The 16,658-nt window shown below is 30.9% G+C and overlaps 5 protein-coding genes across 10 annotated transcripts; all 5 read right to left on the bottom strand.

Moving 5' to 3' along the window:
• Window positions 1–75: 75 nt before the first annotated feature.
• LOC109602790 (anoctamin-5-like) lies at window positions 76–8,298 on the bottom strand. Of its 5 annotated transcripts, none has more exons than XM_049969639.1 (10): window positions 8,052–8,298; window positions 4,915–5,164; window positions 3,558–3,794; window positions 3,362–3,507; window positions 3,145–3,304; window positions 2,744–3,015; window positions 1,960–2,689; window positions 1,649–1,904; window positions 946–1,587; window positions 76–881 (listed from the first exon to the last, which is right to left on the bottom strand). In XM_049969639.1, the coding sequence occupies exons 2-10, from the start codon at window positions 5,146–5,148 to the stop codon at window positions 748–750; spliced, it is 2,811 nt and encodes a 936-aa protein (XP_049825596.1). In that variant the 5' UTR covers window positions 5,149–5,164; window positions 8,052–8,298; the 3' UTR covers window positions 76–747. The 5 variants fall into 5 exon arrangements, with proteins under 5 accessions (XP_049825596.1, XP_049825595.1, XP_049825594.1 ...); XM_049969638.1 differs by having other exon boundaries at window positions 7,968–8,298; XM_049969637.1 differs by having other exon boundaries at window positions 7,886–8,298.
• Window positions 8,299–8,818: 520 nt separating this feature from the next.
• On the bottom strand, window positions 8,819–9,826 carry LOC109606971 (programmed cell death protein 6-like). Its single transcript, XM_020023491.2, has 4 exons — window positions 9,703–9,826; window positions 9,548–9,654; window positions 9,227–9,495; window positions 8,819–9,168 (listed from the first exon to the last, which is right to left on the bottom strand). The coding sequence occupies exons 1-4, from the start codon at window positions 9,759–9,761 to the stop codon at window positions 9,067–9,069; spliced, it is 537 nt and encodes a 178-aa protein (XP_019879050.1). The 5' UTR covers window positions 9,762–9,826; the 3' UTR covers window positions 8,819–9,066.
• A 94-nt stretch (window positions 9,827–9,920) lies between these two features.
• LOC109602776 (programmed cell death protein 6-like) lies at window positions 9,921–11,021 on the bottom strand. 2 transcript variants are annotated; one of them, XM_020019214.2, is made up of 4 exons: window positions 10,775–11,011; window positions 10,620–10,726; window positions 10,297–10,565; window positions 9,921–10,245 (listed from the first exon to the last, which is right to left on the bottom strand). In XM_020019214.2, the coding sequence occupies exons 1-4, from the start codon at window positions 10,831–10,833 to the stop codon at window positions 10,144–10,146; spliced, it is 537 nt and encodes a 178-aa protein (XP_019874773.1). In that variant the 5' UTR covers window positions 10,834–11,011; the 3' UTR covers window positions 9,921–10,143. The 2 variants fall into 2 exon arrangements, with proteins under 2 accessions (XP_019874773.1, XP_019874772.1); XM_020019213.2 differs by having other exon boundaries at window positions 10,297–10,726; window positions 10,775–11,021.
• A 367-nt stretch (window positions 11,022–11,388) lies between these two features.
• On the bottom strand, window positions 11,389–13,116 carry LOC109602764 (tRNA pseudouridine(38/39) synthase). The gene is made up of 7 exons (XM_020019199.2): window positions 13,030–13,116; window positions 12,795–12,916; window positions 12,179–12,738; window positions 11,973–12,120; window positions 11,777–11,920; window positions 11,574–11,725; window positions 11,389–11,513 (listed from the first exon to the last, which is right to left on the bottom strand). The coding sequence occupies exons 1-7, from the start codon at window positions 13,090–13,092 to the stop codon at window positions 11,440–11,442; spliced, it is 1,263 nt and encodes a 420-aa protein (XP_019874758.1). The 5' UTR covers window positions 13,093–13,116; the 3' UTR covers window positions 11,389–11,439.
• Window positions 13,117–13,517: 401 nt separating this feature from the next.
• Window positions 13,518–16,061, bottom strand: LOC109607277 (probable cytochrome P450 4d14). The gene is made up of 11 exons (XM_049969709.1): window positions 15,421–16,061; window positions 15,175–15,369; window positions 14,943–15,125; window positions 14,818–14,887; window positions 14,639–14,768; window positions 14,534–14,573; window positions 14,373–14,485; window positions 14,244–14,312; window positions 14,020–14,185; window positions 13,767–13,946; window positions 13,518–13,714 (listed from the first exon to the last, which is right to left on the bottom strand). The coding sequence occupies exons 1-11, from the start codon at window positions 15,578–15,580 to the stop codon at window positions 13,554–13,556; spliced, it is 1,467 nt and encodes a 488-aa protein (XP_049825666.1). The 5' UTR covers window positions 15,581–16,061; the 3' UTR covers window positions 13,518–13,553.
• Between the last annotated feature and the right edge of the window lie 597 nt (window positions 16,062–16,658).

The following is a 16,658-nucleotide window of genomic DNA, read 5'->3' on the forward strand; positions in this document are numbered from 1 at the left end:
TATAATCTTACATATATACAATTTAATTAATAAAATTAATTTATATATTACAGGTAAAGCAAATAAAAAAATTAATAATTTTGTAAGTTTATTTAAAAGCATAAAAAATTGTGACAATTACAATACTTGGAATGGGAGTTAAACAAACTTGGATTCTAGTAGATATGTAGTTACTAGTTTTCGTATTGAAATAATTACAAAAATTAGTTACTTATATAACTTATTGTTAAATTAATTGTTCACAAAGAATCTAAAGTCTGGTAAATGTCTATCAATTGTGATGTGTCTAATTAATAAAACCTTCCAAGTGACATATTCTTAAAATGAAAATATAAAATTACTGTCTGTACTACTTAATATTGGTCAGTGATGTAATTACAATACTTAGCACCTAATAGTAACAGTTTTGGCAATAGTTTTATATAATAATTTGAGTGTCCAGCATAAAACAATTATATTTATCACATGTTAGAATAAATATATCAGTAGTACACGATAAATAAAATTCTAGCACCCACTTAATAAGTTTGCGTGAGATTCTACAATAAATATCTCTAATCATCAACTTGCATATATACACGTATATAAATATCTTTGCTACCCGTAATAAAATATACACGAAATTTAATCCTTCGAGTAAGTATCTTAAGCCGTTTTATAAGGCAAGAACAAGGCCTCCGTTTTCAAGCACACGAATTATAAATATATAACAGTTATATACAGATTAGCTATGAGTTTCAGTTAATGTTATTCGTATTCATCCGTATCGAAATACGTTGTGCTGCGATTGCTGTGGCTGTGATCTCCTGTTCCATTCACCTCTCCGTTGTTTGTGTCATAATAAATTGTACCACTAGAAATGATCGAGTCCCGTGGATTATCTAGAAATAAAAAATGAAACAAGCATATTGAAATACGTGGGTGATATTCAGAAAATTGTCTTACATGGTTTTGACTTCTGTTTAGCACGTTCAGTTTCATGTTTAATGATAGTTTCGTTGGTTCTGTACGCCTCTCGTTTAATCTTGTCGTTTAGCTTTCTGCTAACATCTGGTATAGTCCATTCAACTGCTGTGATAACGAAGCTAACCAAATTCTGGTATACAACAATAAAAGCTAAACGAGCAGCTAATATGTGCCAATATATCAATGGTCTTTTATATTTCATTTCGTGGTCTGGCGGATTTCTATATTCTGCATATCTACAAATGGTAACGTTCCCATATAGAGACTCTATGGGTTCGTTTCCCGGCACAAAATCTGATGTATTAAAATAAGCCAGACTGTGTTCCAAAAAGCCAGTGTCGGTGTGATCTGCACTGACTTTCAACATGTACACTAATCTCGGTATAAAATGCGAGGAAAAGGCTATAATAAATGCGTTGGAAACCACGGAGACGCGCCCAATGAACGCCATAATGGGGAACCAAACGCCGATGTTGGAGACACGTTGGGGAACGGGCCGTCGGAAATATTTTATGAATTTTGTGGCATCCAAACGCATTTCCAAAACGTTGTTGATGAGAGCAAAAAGTGGCGCCAGCGGGAAAGCAGTTACAAAGATAGTAACGAAACCGTACTGAAGAACTGTAAACCAAATAATTTAATCATGTTTATAAAGTTGCTAACACAATAAATTTTTATGTACCCATCTCTAAATATTCGCTGAAAAGGCTTTGAGATTCGAGAGCGGACAATTTATAGTCCTCAGTCCATTGGTTGCAACTAATAATAATCTCCTCATTGCTATCTCCTTTGGCAATGCCTGTAGTAACTTTGAAAGTTGAGTACATCTTCATCAGTAACGGGAATACCATTTCTATTATAGCGTTTAACGCCTGGTTACCTATCATTATAATTGTTAGTTGTATTGTTAATTCCATCAGACATCCACCAGGGTTACACTAAAAATTATGCAGTTTTAATTTAATATATTATCCTTGATTAAGTGAAACGTACTTCTTCTTGTCTGTATCCAAAAATCCTGTTATACTTAGCAGGATAACCAACAAATTTACCTTTGAAGAACGCTATATAAAAAATAGATGAGTAATAATTCACGAATTGGAACATATAAATCTTGAGCGCTAAACTATCGTCGTACTCGGTTTGAGTCCTTTGTAGTTCAATCTCAGTCAACCATCTGGCTAATCTGTCATATATCACATTCATCACCAAAATGCACACTAAATTTATTAAACCAGTTGTTATAGGCACCACATATACCAAATAAGTCTGATACTCTTGGTAAGTATGTTTGTTCTTCACAAAAGCTTCGGTCGCGAACATCGACATTCTGTACAACACAATAGCGAACACGACAGCCAAAGCTAAGCATATCCAAAGAAGGGCGACCGTAAAACTGAGTATGATGGAAGGCAGTTTCACCCTCCAAAAAGGCACCACCGGCTCCTGCAACTGCGTCACCACGTTCAATTTCTTCTTTTTCGCATTAGAGAGTTTGGATAGATATTCCGGACGTGGCGGCTCTGCCTGGAGGTCGAAACCTGTCAGACCCCACTTGTGGGTAATCTCGGCACTGTAGCGCTTCCACAGTTCCAAGTATAAAGTCGCCCAAAACGACATGAATATCGCGAAGAAAATCGTCGAAGGATTATCTATAATGTGCTGTATTTTCGCGTACGTGCAGCCCTCGCTCAGTTTCCAGTAGTCGCAGTATTTGTCGCATCTAAAACACATAAGTTATGTATCGGCAGTGCAAACCAATTTAAGCTTTTAGTACCTGGGGCACATGAGTACGTCGGAGTTACAAATGTCTTGGGAAATGTCGTCTGTTTTAAGCGTAAGGACGGCATAAATCAGACACAAAATGCCGACGAATGAGGCAGGGATCAACATGTGCGTATAGAAACCCAGCCAGGCGAAGTATAGTGCGAATTTTACACCAAAATATTCTTTAATTTCGTCGATGGGTTGGAATTTTATGCAGTTTTTCGTCCACGCCCATTCTCTTAATAATAGATTCCGTTTTGAGCCTTCCGTGTGTAAATCACCCTAAGAAAATAATTATTTTATGTTGTTGTAAGGTCGAATTGAAAACAATCAATAATTATTGACCACTAGACATATTCAAATTAAAGTTAATTACATATAATCATTAGGCATTTTCAAGGATGCACTTACATCGTGTAAAGGATATGCTGCCTTGTAAACGCCTTCCGAAATCAGCCTTTTAACTCCTTTATCCTGATCCTCGTTTCCGAAACGTTCCCGTTCCAATATGTAGGATGCTACAGTTGTTCGGACGGATGTATCGAAAAAATCCGGGGAATCAGTGTCAAATCTAAAATAATATTAGCATGAATTACATTACATGGGACAATAAGTGTGATAAACTTACAGATAGTTTTTGTCCCGACTAAATTCGGCGGTTAGTTGGTATTTCTTTTGTGGAAATTTTTCGGGATCCAAGGATATACCTAAACATTGCATTATTTTCGAGAACGACGACGATATAATGTTCTCCGGCAGTTCTTCCACATCATCCTAAAAACACCAAATCAAATAACATTTACGGCGGTATTCTTATCACTTACATCGATAATAGGTAATCGTAGTTTAAGTATTTCGGCGTACTGACACAGCACTTCTTTGGGGACGTGGATTTTCACGAAGTGTATCCTTTGATTTTCTTCCCTTTCCAATAAAAGACCCACTGTTTCTAAGTTCTGTTCGAAAATCCTTCGCTTCTCCTCGTCTTCGCTTTTGCCCTGTTCATCGTAGGCCAACACGAAGTCCACATCCACATCTTTCGATGTAAAACTCCTCCACCTCTATTAACACAACAACACAAGTCAACACTTTTCTTCATAACAAACGTGATGGAGCCAAATATTTACATTGTTTGCATCTTTGGACTTACGTCCGTGATTTAAGATGTAGAACACATGAAAGAATTTGCCAAATTTCCCAATTATAAATATTCCCGCAGTAATAAATACGAATAGGAACAAACTTAAGTAGTACATTGCGGAGTTTTAGTCGTGCATTATTGTGAACATGCTTGGCTTAATTGTCTATTATTAATGCGTATCGTCATCGCAGTTGATTGTTTAAATATTTAATCAATTGGTTTGTAATTGATTGTTTTGGAATCATAAGAAAATTAAAGAATAAATTTTTACTAGATAAACAAACTTATTAATAATCATATAAACAAAAATAAAATTAAAATTGAAACTTTGAAAATTATTTTTAAACTATGTTAGTACAACTTAATACCATATAATATCCAAGTATAACATTGCAAGTGTAATTTGATACTCATTATGTAAACAAAACAAAGTACAATGTCTAATTTCATAACAATTAACACTTTCCCAAGGCAACAAAATACAAAAATTTTTACTCAACGAACATTAAAATAGCTGAAACACTTACAACTTTCTTTTTTCTGATCTTCATATTTCTAATGTTCGACGGGTAAAGTCACCAATCTAACTGAACTCGTGGTAACCGATTATCCGAAATATGTTGTTCGTGACTCGAGCTCAACTTCATGATAATAGTAAACAATGTAATCAATTGCAACTTTTCCGTCGTTCATGTATGGTAGATGAGATTATTCAAATATTTATTCACATGAAAATCACTGTTTAAAAAATCAATTCAAGTGAGCCTAACGAGATTAATAATTAAATAATAAGCAAATCATTTGATAAGGAAGCGTACAACTGAGTAATATAATATATTATATTCATGAATATATAAGACTTCGTTAAAATTATTAAAGAAGCCAAGGCACCCACTGAAACGTGCAATTTTCGATGCTTAATAAACAGTTGAAATTAAAATTACCCTTCACCCAGAAGTAAGAAAATAAAAGAACCAGGCAGCAGCTGTATTAATAGTTCGCCATGCATCTTAAATGAATTGAACCAATTTGAACTGTACCCGGTCTCTCCACTGCGCATAAGTTTTAACATCCCTATCTTTATAGACCTTATCATTTCGTTTCGATCCCGAGGGACCGTTCCTGTCGAGCGGTGCGAGTTCCATGCCGTCCAGATCAACTGCCGAGTGATAGACGGTGTTCCTCGACAGGCTCAGGTAGTTGCGGCCACCGCCGGGCCCCGTCCGTCGCGACGCTATCGAGATCGTGTCGTAGAACTCATCGTCGTCGTCCATCGCGGTCGATCACCACCTAAATCAGATCCGTTGTTGTTATAAGCGAACTTGTAATTTGTTGTGAAACAGTAATAATCTTATGTGTAAATGATTTCTGTTTGAAACTATGCGGAGAAACTTGAAGTAAATTACTGGGTCTCTTGGAAATACTACATAACTCGGAGCTAAAATTTTTAATGAATTACAGATATTTAAATGATTTTTTTATGTGGCAACATGCAGTGTTTACTATTTGATTTTCTTGACGAGATAAGTTATAAAATTTGTTCAAATTTAAACTTCGATTCGAGTGTATTTACAATAATGTACAAATAAAAATTCGCAAAATGTACAAACAATTTTAATAGATTTCCACTTTAGATATAGATTACGATTTTTTTAAATGTTATATAAATAAACTTTCAACATTGCGTTAAATAAGCACTATCACTCTACCTTCAAGGTGATCGTTATTAATTGCAACTATATAATTAACTTTGTACTAATACTTATGTACAAATATTTTTAAAGTAAAGTAAGTAATACTACTAACAAAATTTACAAGTTTGTTATATCAAGTTTAATGTGAAATTACTATTATATAATATTTTATAAATACAAATATATATGTATCCAGTGGTGGAAAAAAAGTATGAAATATTTTTAAAAATTGGATTTTTATCTCCTTGCATTTTTCATATCTCTTGTAATGGTACCAAACAAATTCGCTAGTTTGTGTTTGCCGCCCAGTATATTAGCTCATCGTTTAGATATTTTTATTTGGAAAAAAAAAATGGATTATTATTTTATTTGCGGTCAGTTGCGATTAAATTCTTAACAAGTTTAGTCGGTTCGGTTTCAACGTAGTAGTGCCTAAACACGTTTACTTCAATTTGGGAAAAGGGTAGTTGACCTTTGTGAAAGTGGTCGAACGCAATGTGACGTGGCAAAAACATTAAATATTACTCAGAGTGTTGTTTCGAAGATTTTATGTAACGCACTCAAGGTGGTGCCTACAAAAAACCACTCCCAAGATAGACAAAATTATAAAAGGCTCTCCCTCAAAAATCACCGCAAAACTTCAAGACAAATGACAGAGGACATTTTGACACAATTTAATCTAGATATTAGTAGCAGAACTGTAAGGAATCACTTTATTGATGCGGGGCTACATGGCTGAATTTCAGTTAAAAAATCACTGTTATCAAAGAAAAACAGAGCCCACTTGTCATGGGCTCAGGTAAAATTGAACACTGTCTTGGAGCGACGATGGTAGAACATTTGTGAAACGACAAGGGGGGCAACGATACCTTTTTAAATACCAAATTCCTATGGTTAAACATGGTGGCGAAAGCATTATGACTAGGGGATGCTTTTATCAATCCAAAATTGGACCTTTGATTCAAGTGAGGGTAAAATGGATGCTTTTCAATACGGGGTCATATCATTTGTCAAGGAAAAGATGTCACTTCGTTGGTTAATTCAACAAGACAACGATCCCAAACACCTAATAAATTATTAAAGAGTGATTTCTAATGAAAAACTTAATTGTGCTTGAATGGCCGTCTCAGTCCCCAGATCTAAATCCTGTTGAACACCTTTACGAAGTATTAGATCGTCGCATCAAAAAAAAAAAAAATCAAAAACAAACAAGAATATCTTCAAACCATACAGGCAACAGTGGCAACAAATTCTTTGTTGATACTTCGCAAAGACTGCTAGATAGAAAAGTTACCCCACAAAATATTGAAATATTTGAGTTATTGTTAATTTTTTATGATTTTCAATAAAATTTTCCACACTTTTTTTCATTTTTTATTAAAAAAATGAAAACCTCTGTAAATTAGATTTGTTCATATTTGTAACAGATTATAGAAAACATTAAGTAACATTTGTAACAAGTAAATAATATTCCATACTTCTCCCACCACTGAATATAAAATAAAATACTGTAAAAATAGAAGAAATTTAAAAATTAAATTAAAACTTGTTTATGTTTATAATACAACATACTGTATAACAATTATAATTTTTATACTAGCAATTTTTAAGTTATCTGTTAAATTGGCGACAATAAAACAAATAAATTTTACCACAAGACAGATTTATATTAAAATATAATAAATAAATAATAGTGAAACATTTACCAAAATGTGTAGATAACAAAACCACAATTTCTGCTATTCTTGCAGATATAATATCAAAAAGTAAATTATATTTTTGTCATTAGAAACGAAAAATGACATGACGATAATTATTAGATGTAATGATGCGTTAATTGACGTCAATATTTGCGTAATTGTACCGATAATTAGTAAATTCATTAAAATCATAATAGTAAAAGTAATAAACGTTAATATTTCAATTTACTACAATGTATAACGGTTTGAATTATGAAAAATAAATGGTGTTAATCCAATTAAATTTGCATTTTGAGAACGTTAAACATCCGGTTTGAATTGAATACCAAAATCTGAATCATCGGCAATGAATACGAGCATGTTTATAAATAACCATTACCTAGTTAACGAAAAGTTTACTTGTAATCTTGTAGTGGGACACTTCCTTTTATTAATTAACCGAAACCTCACCGGAAATTGTGTACACAAATCAATTACGATAAAAATGTAATTTCCTACTAGATTTGATACAGACACATGTGCACGATTTATAGAATGAAAACATAGCAGTAAAATGAGCAGGCAACATTCGTGTGGTAAATAATGGGGGTCAAGGAGGAATATAGAATTAGGTGTACCATAAGTGCGTGAATTGATGCATGCATTTTGAGACCGGTGCGCGTTTCTACAAAGCACAGCGTGTCACTACGTTCTAATCACCAGCACACCAGCATCCCCCAGTAGCACTATCTGTTACTCGGTCATCGATCACAAACCACCTGATCCGATGATCTGGTCCCTTACCTAACCGCACTCTCTTCACCGACTCGCCGGATTTCGAGTCGCCGACTGCACTGTTGTCGATATTCTGTCGGTCTTTGTACTGGCTAATTTGGAATGCACGCGCCATTCTTTGCGGATAATTGTTTATTTTTTTAATTATTTTAAAACGAATAATATGTATTAAACTCACTAGAAAATTGAAGAATGCATTTTTCAATTAATTTTTATTATATAAAATAAAAATAAATATTTTATTAATTGTTAATTAGAAAAAGCAGTAAAATGTTAAAATCACAAAGACTATAAAATAATGGAATATTCATTTATATATAAAAATATATATTATTAATGTTTAATTTGTAAAATATATGCATAATAATAAAATAATTAAATATTAAATTATCATTTGTTTGGTTAGTATACAAAACACATATTTAACCCATCGTTTTATCAAAGATTAAATAAATAATTCATCTTTATTTATCTTGGGTTTTATCCTGTAAAATCTAGAAGTTATTATAAAACAAATTCAGGTCTAAGAAATAAACTATAAACATTTAAATAAAATTTGTTAAAGAAATGTAACAACTCCATTCGAGTTTTTCCCAGAGCAAGAGTAAAATTCATCCCTACGGCAACGCCATCTTAACATAAGATTGCATATGTCAAAAGGTCAACGATATCAACAAACCAATTTAAAATTTCGTAATTGGATCATATTCAAAGTTTGTTTACATTCACTGTATCTGTAATTACTCATTAAATTTTCTGGCTAAAACTGATGCGACTTCTGTTGTCAAATTTGATTTATTTTTATCGATAACGCAATAGATATAAATAGATATAAAATGTTTGTACCTTATTTGCATAACAATTCTTAAATAGAATAACAGATAGGAAGACAATTTTTATTAGACATATAAACATATTTATTTAATATTATATTGATGTATAAGTAAATTATTAATATTTAATAATAAAAAAATACAAATATCTTTGCCTTGAATATCACAACAGTAATATAAAACAGTTCAATTTAAATTTTCAAGCTGAAAACCATGTTCAAAAACTGTTCATAATGTATTGTTATCACACCATCCTGATCTGTATCATGCTGCCTAAAGGCTGCTGTTAATGTCTAAAATAAATTTAAAATTAAATAAAGAAGTATTAAAATAATTAAATGATTTTCTTACATGTAAAATAATACAACACTGAATGAAGTCGTCAAAATATATAGTTCTGTTCCCATGCCTGTCAAATTTGCTGATCATAACACTGACCAATTGATCAGAAATTCTGTAGCCGAAAGTTGTAAGGGCAGCCTTAAGCTCCTGTTGATCAATATTACCAGAGTTGTCCCTGTCGAATGACTTAAAACAGTTTTGCCAGTCCGTCACGTATTTCCATAGCGCCCCAAAGTCATCAAAACTCACTTGACCCATATTTCTCTTATCAAACATGCCTAGAACAAGGATGTAAGTTGTTATAACTTTAAAAACGAATTGAAAACGTACCGATCATAAGACGGACTGTTTCAGGATTGAAGGGGCTCCATGTTCCGTTCGAGAGCGCCTGTTGAAGCTCCTGGGCATTTATAAAACCACTTCTGTCTGTATCAATTCTGAAAACTTGGATTTGTTTTAGGGTAACTGACATGTAAGATTGTTACCTTTGGAATACGCCCCAAAGAAAATCTCTATTGGGCATTGGAGAATGAAAGTGGCTCATTTTTCCTTTATCTTTGACTAACTAAAACAAATAGATTGTTGGTTATGTCGTCAAGTATTTTATGGCGCGATGTAAATGTATTGTGAGTCATGCGCCTGGGATTTACTAATCATTTGAATGTATATTGTTAAAAACACCATGATTAAAAATAAAACAATATTCAGACTTATAATTAAAAACTTTAATTAAACAATGTAGTTCTTTTGTGACAAAACATCACCACAAAATATAGTTATAAAAATATCTTTAAACATTAACATAAAACTAATAATACGCCTTTTAATAGAGTTGAACTACAGTATAGATACAAAATCTGGAACTGTTTAATGTGGCACTTAAAGTGTACAAGATAAAGAAGAGATAATTAATGTAGTGAGCATTTTTAAATCTTCAAGCTGAAAACCATTGTTAAAAATTGCTCATAGTGAATTGTAATCACTCCATCCTGGTCAGTGTCATGTTGTCTAAAGGAGGCAGTTAAAGTCTGAAACAGAAATCAAATTGGATATATTATTATTGCTACATTATGACTTACATATAAAATAATGCAGCACTGAATGAAATCATCAAACAGAATGGTTCCGTTCCCGTGTCTGTCGAATTTGCGGATGAGAATGTTGATCAAATTGTCTGATAGCCTGTAACCAAATGTTACCAAAGCTGTTTTCAGCTCATTCCTGTCAATGTTTCCTGAATTATCTCTATCAAATGATCTAAAACAATTCTGCCAGTCCGTCACGTATTTCCACAGTGCTCCAAAATCATCAAAGCTGACTTGCCCCATGTTTCTTCGATCAAACATACCTGCAATAAATAAAATTAAATTGTAAGATACTTTCAAACTATGTAAAAACGTACCAATCATAAGGCGAACTGTTTCCGGATTGAAGGGGCTCCATGTTCCGTTTGATAATGCTTGTTGCAATTCTTCAGCATTAATAAAACCACTTCTGTCTTTATCCACCCTGAAAACGAGGATGTAGAACTGTTTTCTAAATGTTATCTGCTTTTACCTGCTAAAAACGTCCCACAGGAATTCCCTGCTAGGCATTGGCGATTGAAATTGACTCATAATTAATAATATTTGAATTACTTGTTAAATTGATTTTGTTAATATCTTTTGGTTATGTTCGTTCGGTGTTGTCAAACGCACCTGTTGAAGATTTCGTTAACAAAGGTAACTTTGATAAAAAATATATTTATGATTTGATACAGGGTATTACAGAAGATTTTATGTATTGATAAAACATTGGGTAAATATATATATAAGCCAACGTGCCACGTCATTTGTATGACGTGTTGTAAGAAATGCGGCAACATTCCGTGCTAGTTCAAATTTAAACAAACTAGGAAATGTCATGTTATTTAATAATTAGTGGTGGCTACTTAAATAAGTCAAGTGGTGCAGTGTCTAAGCTATGAAAATGATTTTTTTGACGTAGTAATATTAAAAAATACACTTTTTATGATTATTTAAAATATAATAAAACTTATTTTGTAAAACAAAAGTAAAACAAAAACTAAATTATTGTTTTGTTTTTTTGAATATTAATATAATTAATAATATATATAATGTGTCTCATCAGAATTAAATCTCACGCGCCGCCACTATTAATAAAAATACATATTTTTTATTTGTAATTTCTTTATTTTTATTATAATCAACAATAAAATTTAGTCAACTGTTGTTTTCTTTAATTACTTCAATCCGCTTTCTTTTAGCAAAATGTTTGATTTTCTCCTCTAAGCTTTCTACAAGAAAAAATAATATACAATCATGCATAAATAATAATAAAATTTTAAATGTATTACCGCATTTTTGCCTTTTCATTAAAGGTATATATTTTTTGTATCTTATGCCTTGCATTAAATATTCTGAAAGACAAATTTCATCTGATTCCTCTTGAGGCATTGTTTTTAAAATACTCTGTAAACTTGATATCATGTGTCTAATCATACATTCTCTAAAAAATGTATGATTTAGTTATGAAAAATTAACACAAATATAATATTACTTAATGCCATGAAAAATCCAACATTTTTTAAGCCTTTTGATAACATTCACTAAGTTGGAGGAGTTGTAAGTCCAATTTACATCATTGTAATCACAATAGTACAAATTTAAAGGTATTTCACTTGCCATGTGATATTCAGGTTTCCTATAAAATATTGTTATCAAAATTCTATGCTAATATTAAGCTGATATTTTACCTAGGGTTCTGATCAACATCCAATAATTCCTTAATTACATTTACATCTTCTCTATTTTGTCCAATTAAAATTAACACCCCCATTATACATCTGATTTGGTGCCACAAGAAGGCTTTGCCTTTTATTGTTATTACATACATTGAATATTCTGCAAATTTTCAAAAATTAATTTGGAACTAAAACTAAAGATACAAATGAATTCATACCATTATCATGACTAAAATTTTCTGGTTCAATTGCAATAAACTCAATATTCCTAGTGAACTGCACAACACCATTACCCACATCCATCTTACACAGATTCCTGAAATCATGTGTCCCCAACAAAAATCTGGAAGCCTCCCTCATTTTCTCTACATTCAGCTGACCCCTGGGAAAAAAGTATTTGTACATCCTACTCTTGCAATTGAACCTGGCACTGAAGTCATCATTCACAGGACTCCAACCAACACACTGTATATTCTCTGGCAAGACACTATTCAAAATCTGACAATAATCCAATTCATCTTGTAAATTATTTTCAGTTTCTTTGGTAAGTTTGCTTCTGATATCGAGTGAAATGACTTGGCCAAATGAACTCACACCTTTATCTGTTCTGCCACATCTGTGATAATTTGATGTTGATCTATCTTTTATCAAACAAGTTTTTATCAATGCTTTGAATAAGTAATTCTCTATGGTTTCAGTGGTGTCTTCTTGGACAGCAAAACCATTGTAATCCCAACCTAGGTAGTAAAACTTTATGAACACATGTCTGAAATGGCACCTAAAAATTTAGTTTGTTTTTAGGTGCTACACATATTCTTTAAATATACTAAGTACTTAGAAAAATCAAATGGTTTTTGATTAGGTCTTTGTTGTGATTCATTTTCTCCAGATTTAGCGATTATACGTTTTAGTTGAACATTATGGGCTTCAAGAGATTTTATTCTCCTGATAAGTTCCTAAAATTGCGAGAAAGTAATAGTTGTTTATTTACTAAATTAATAAATAATATTATTAAGGTACACAACTCTTTCAACTGTACAATTTAACCAATATTATAAAGTATTAGTACCTCTTTGGAACAATCTTCAAGATTATTTTCTTTTTTTAAAATTTTAACCGTCTCTGTTTCCATAGTTTTGTTAATACCATGAATCGAATAAAGAATTGAAAATATGTAAGGTTATATTTTGTAAATTAACAATAATATATATGTTATGCAACCGAAATACTTTTGGAGAAGACCTAGTTGCATACATATTGTCTGGATTATATGTTTTGTATATGTAATATGTGTTTATTATTTGTTATACTGTAATGTATATCAAAGAACCAATTTCAGTTTCTAGAATTAAAATCATATAATTATTAAAAATATTGCTTTATACATATTAATATTTATTTTTTTTGCAATGAGAAAATTATTTTTTTATTAAGACAATAATAATAATTCATTATTAATGGTTATTGAACAAAAAATATGTATCTTTTTAATTTTATCAAATTGATATTTGTTTTATTTGCGTCTAAGTTTATTTAATATATTAATAAAAAATGCAATAATATCCATATTTATTATATTTCTTATGTAATTCATCATCTTGGATGAAAATGACAATCCATTGGATACTTCATATTCATTACAATGCTGGACTCGAATTCGAATTCTTCCACTGATTTGTGTTTTGTAGTAATCTTAAAATTTCTTACAATATTTGCTATTGTCATTTTCATAATCATCATTGCGTATTTCCAGCCTAAAATTTCTGATTAGTTTAAGAAATGTATTGTTTTTTTTGTATTTCTCACCGATACAATTTCTTGGTCCGCCAGAGAACGGTATGAAACTGTACTGCGGTCTCTTTGCAATTTCTTCTGGCGAAAATCTGTTTGGATCGTATTTCAAGGGATTTGAATAAATTTTGGGGTCTCTGTGTAAAGCAAAAATGTATATAAATATTCCCGTATTTTTTGGAATAGTCATTTCACCTGTTTAAAAGGGGTGATAATTAGAATGTTAGAAGACTAAAAAATTATAACTAGATTATGTGATTCTTGTTACCCAAATTTATATCTGCAGTTGCTTGTCGTCCAATAATAGGAACTACAGGCAGAAGTCGTAATGCTTCATTTATCGCCATTTCTGTGTATTTTAATGCAATCAAATCATTGCAATCAATGATTCTATCTTGTCCGACAATATCCATGGCTTCTTTGTAAACCTTTTCCTGCAACATTTCTTTTAAATGTACTGTATACTAAGGAAGCGAAATTAATTTTATATACTTGTACTTCAGGATGCATTGCCAATAAACAACATGTGTAAGCCATTGAATAGGCTGTAGTATCTGTAGCCTAAAAACAATTTTTTTATTTATTATTTTATATTTATTATTTCCTTATAGATTTTCTTACTGCACCAGCAAATAGAGTCATTTCTTCCTTGATGTACTGGTCAGTCAGGTTTTTCTTTTCGTAGTTCTCAAGTAATAGATCGAGAACTGGTAGCTTATTTTTGTTAAATATGTCTAAAATAATTTTAGCAATAAATTGTTACGGATTCATTTAAGACTTACAGTTATCTTCGCCCATAGCAATTCGTTTCTTATCAATGATCTGTAATATAAATAGTTATTAATGTCTAATTTTTGTATAATAATATTCTTAAAGTAAATATTTACATTTTGAACAAAATCCATTACGTAATTTTTAATTTCAATCAGTATTTTTCCCTTTTTATAAAAATGTTTAAAAATAAAGTCATTCCTTTGGATAAGACTCATTAACCTAGCCATTGTCATACGCTGACCCCTAAAGCTAAGCAGTCAATATTTGTAAATAAGAAAAATATTAAATTTACTCTGTAATAGCTTTAACAAATGTAGTATCGTTATCCGTCAATAGAGAACTTTCAACTCCCAATGTGGCTTCTAGAAATAAATCAAATTTATTTTAAATAAACGAGAAATATTTATTGATTTTTACCGCAAAAAGTTTCCAAAGTATATCTTTCAAACAAATGAAACATATTGTCTCCATCAATATTAAATTTTCGTAAAATGTCAATTAAAATGCAGCTCTTTTCATAAAAAACATCGACAAAGGAATCCAATATTACTTGATTGAAACCTTTGGAAATCATCTTCCTGTTCTTTTTCCACTGTGTAACTGAAATAAAATATTTAAAATAAGTTTGAACTGAATTATGTAAACGTACCATCAGTCATCAGTAGACTACTTTGGAACACTTCTCTTAAAGTATCATAAATAAAACTTTTGTCGAGAGCGTTCGGATGATTCAAAATTATTTTCAATTCTTCAGGATTGGATGTTAAATAATTACGTTTGGGCAGATAAAGAACACAGGGATTTCCACCATCTTTCACTAAAGATTGTATAATTCCTAATAAATCTGAAACCAATCACTGTCACACCGTATTTTCATTATGTTCTCACTTATTACTGTCTTCGTTGAATCCATAATGGATGTTTCCGATAAGAGGCAGCGTTTTCGGCGTTGGAAGTGCGTAAAATTTTTTGTATTTTTCTCTGTGTTTCTGTTCTAGGATATTGTAGTATATCCATAGCCCAACCAAAATTGTAACACATATTTCGAATATCATTTTTCTACATGAAAACGAAAGAACATACACTCATGAATTTCTTACAAGAATTGAATAAGAATATTTCTTGTAGGAAATATACTACTTAATTGCATAATTTTTTTTTCTTACCTTGAATTAATGCAAAGAGAAGTTAATAATATATTGTGTTAAGTGCAAATAATGCGGTAAAAGGGATAGTGCTTTATATAATTGTAAATAAAATGACGAGTGTGATACCGAGAAAAAAATATTGCATTTCAAAATATAAAAATTAACACGTAAATGCAATTAGTTCTTGTTGTAATGATAGTTTATCTGTGGTTTATAAAATTGAATTAAAATTAAAGCTCAAGTTTATAGATATTAATTTGAATTTAAACTTGTGGATCTGAATGATTGAATATAGACAATCAATATTGAGGATGTTCTTAAACACATGTTGAATTTCCTAAACTTTCATTTATTTAGTGACCACCACAATATTTATACTTAATAAATTAATTAAAACATTGTTGGATGCGTTACTATACTTGACTGGAATTCAATTTCCTCCTCCTTTGGAAGGGCATAGAATTTATTGTATTTTATCTTGTGATTCTCTCCTTGAATTTTGATGTATACCCATAACGTGGCCAAAATTACAACAAATATTTCGAACATCATTTTGCTTTATTAATATAAAAATGTGTACAAACATGAATTAATTTAAAAATCTAAAGTTGAATAAATAACAACTTACCTTAAACTTAAGTTAACAATTACTAAATTTTTATATAACTAAAATAAATATAAAGGTTGTGACTTTTATAAACGTCGAATAACTTTACATAAATTTCTAAACAGAAATAATCGAAAAATGATAAAAAGTACATAAACAACAAATTCTCTATGTTTTTATAATTTTGTTTTGACAATAATATGTTTAATGGACTATATAATTTCAGTTTAAGTAATTTTGTAACATTTGACAAAACTAGTTTATTAGTGGGTATGGTAAATATTTAAATTAATTAAATTAGTTAATTGTAGTAGAAATTATTTTAATTTAAAATAATCATGTTCATTATTTTATTTTAAAAAGGCATTTAACTTGTTA

Source organism: Aethina tumida, chromosome 7 (genome assembly GCF_024364675.1).
Source record: "Aethina tumida isolate Nest 87 chromosome 7, icAetTumi1.1, whole genome shotgun sequence".
Classification (NCBI taxonomy): Eukaryota; Metazoa; Arthropoda; class Insecta; order Coleoptera; family Nitidulidae; genus Aethina; species Aethina tumida.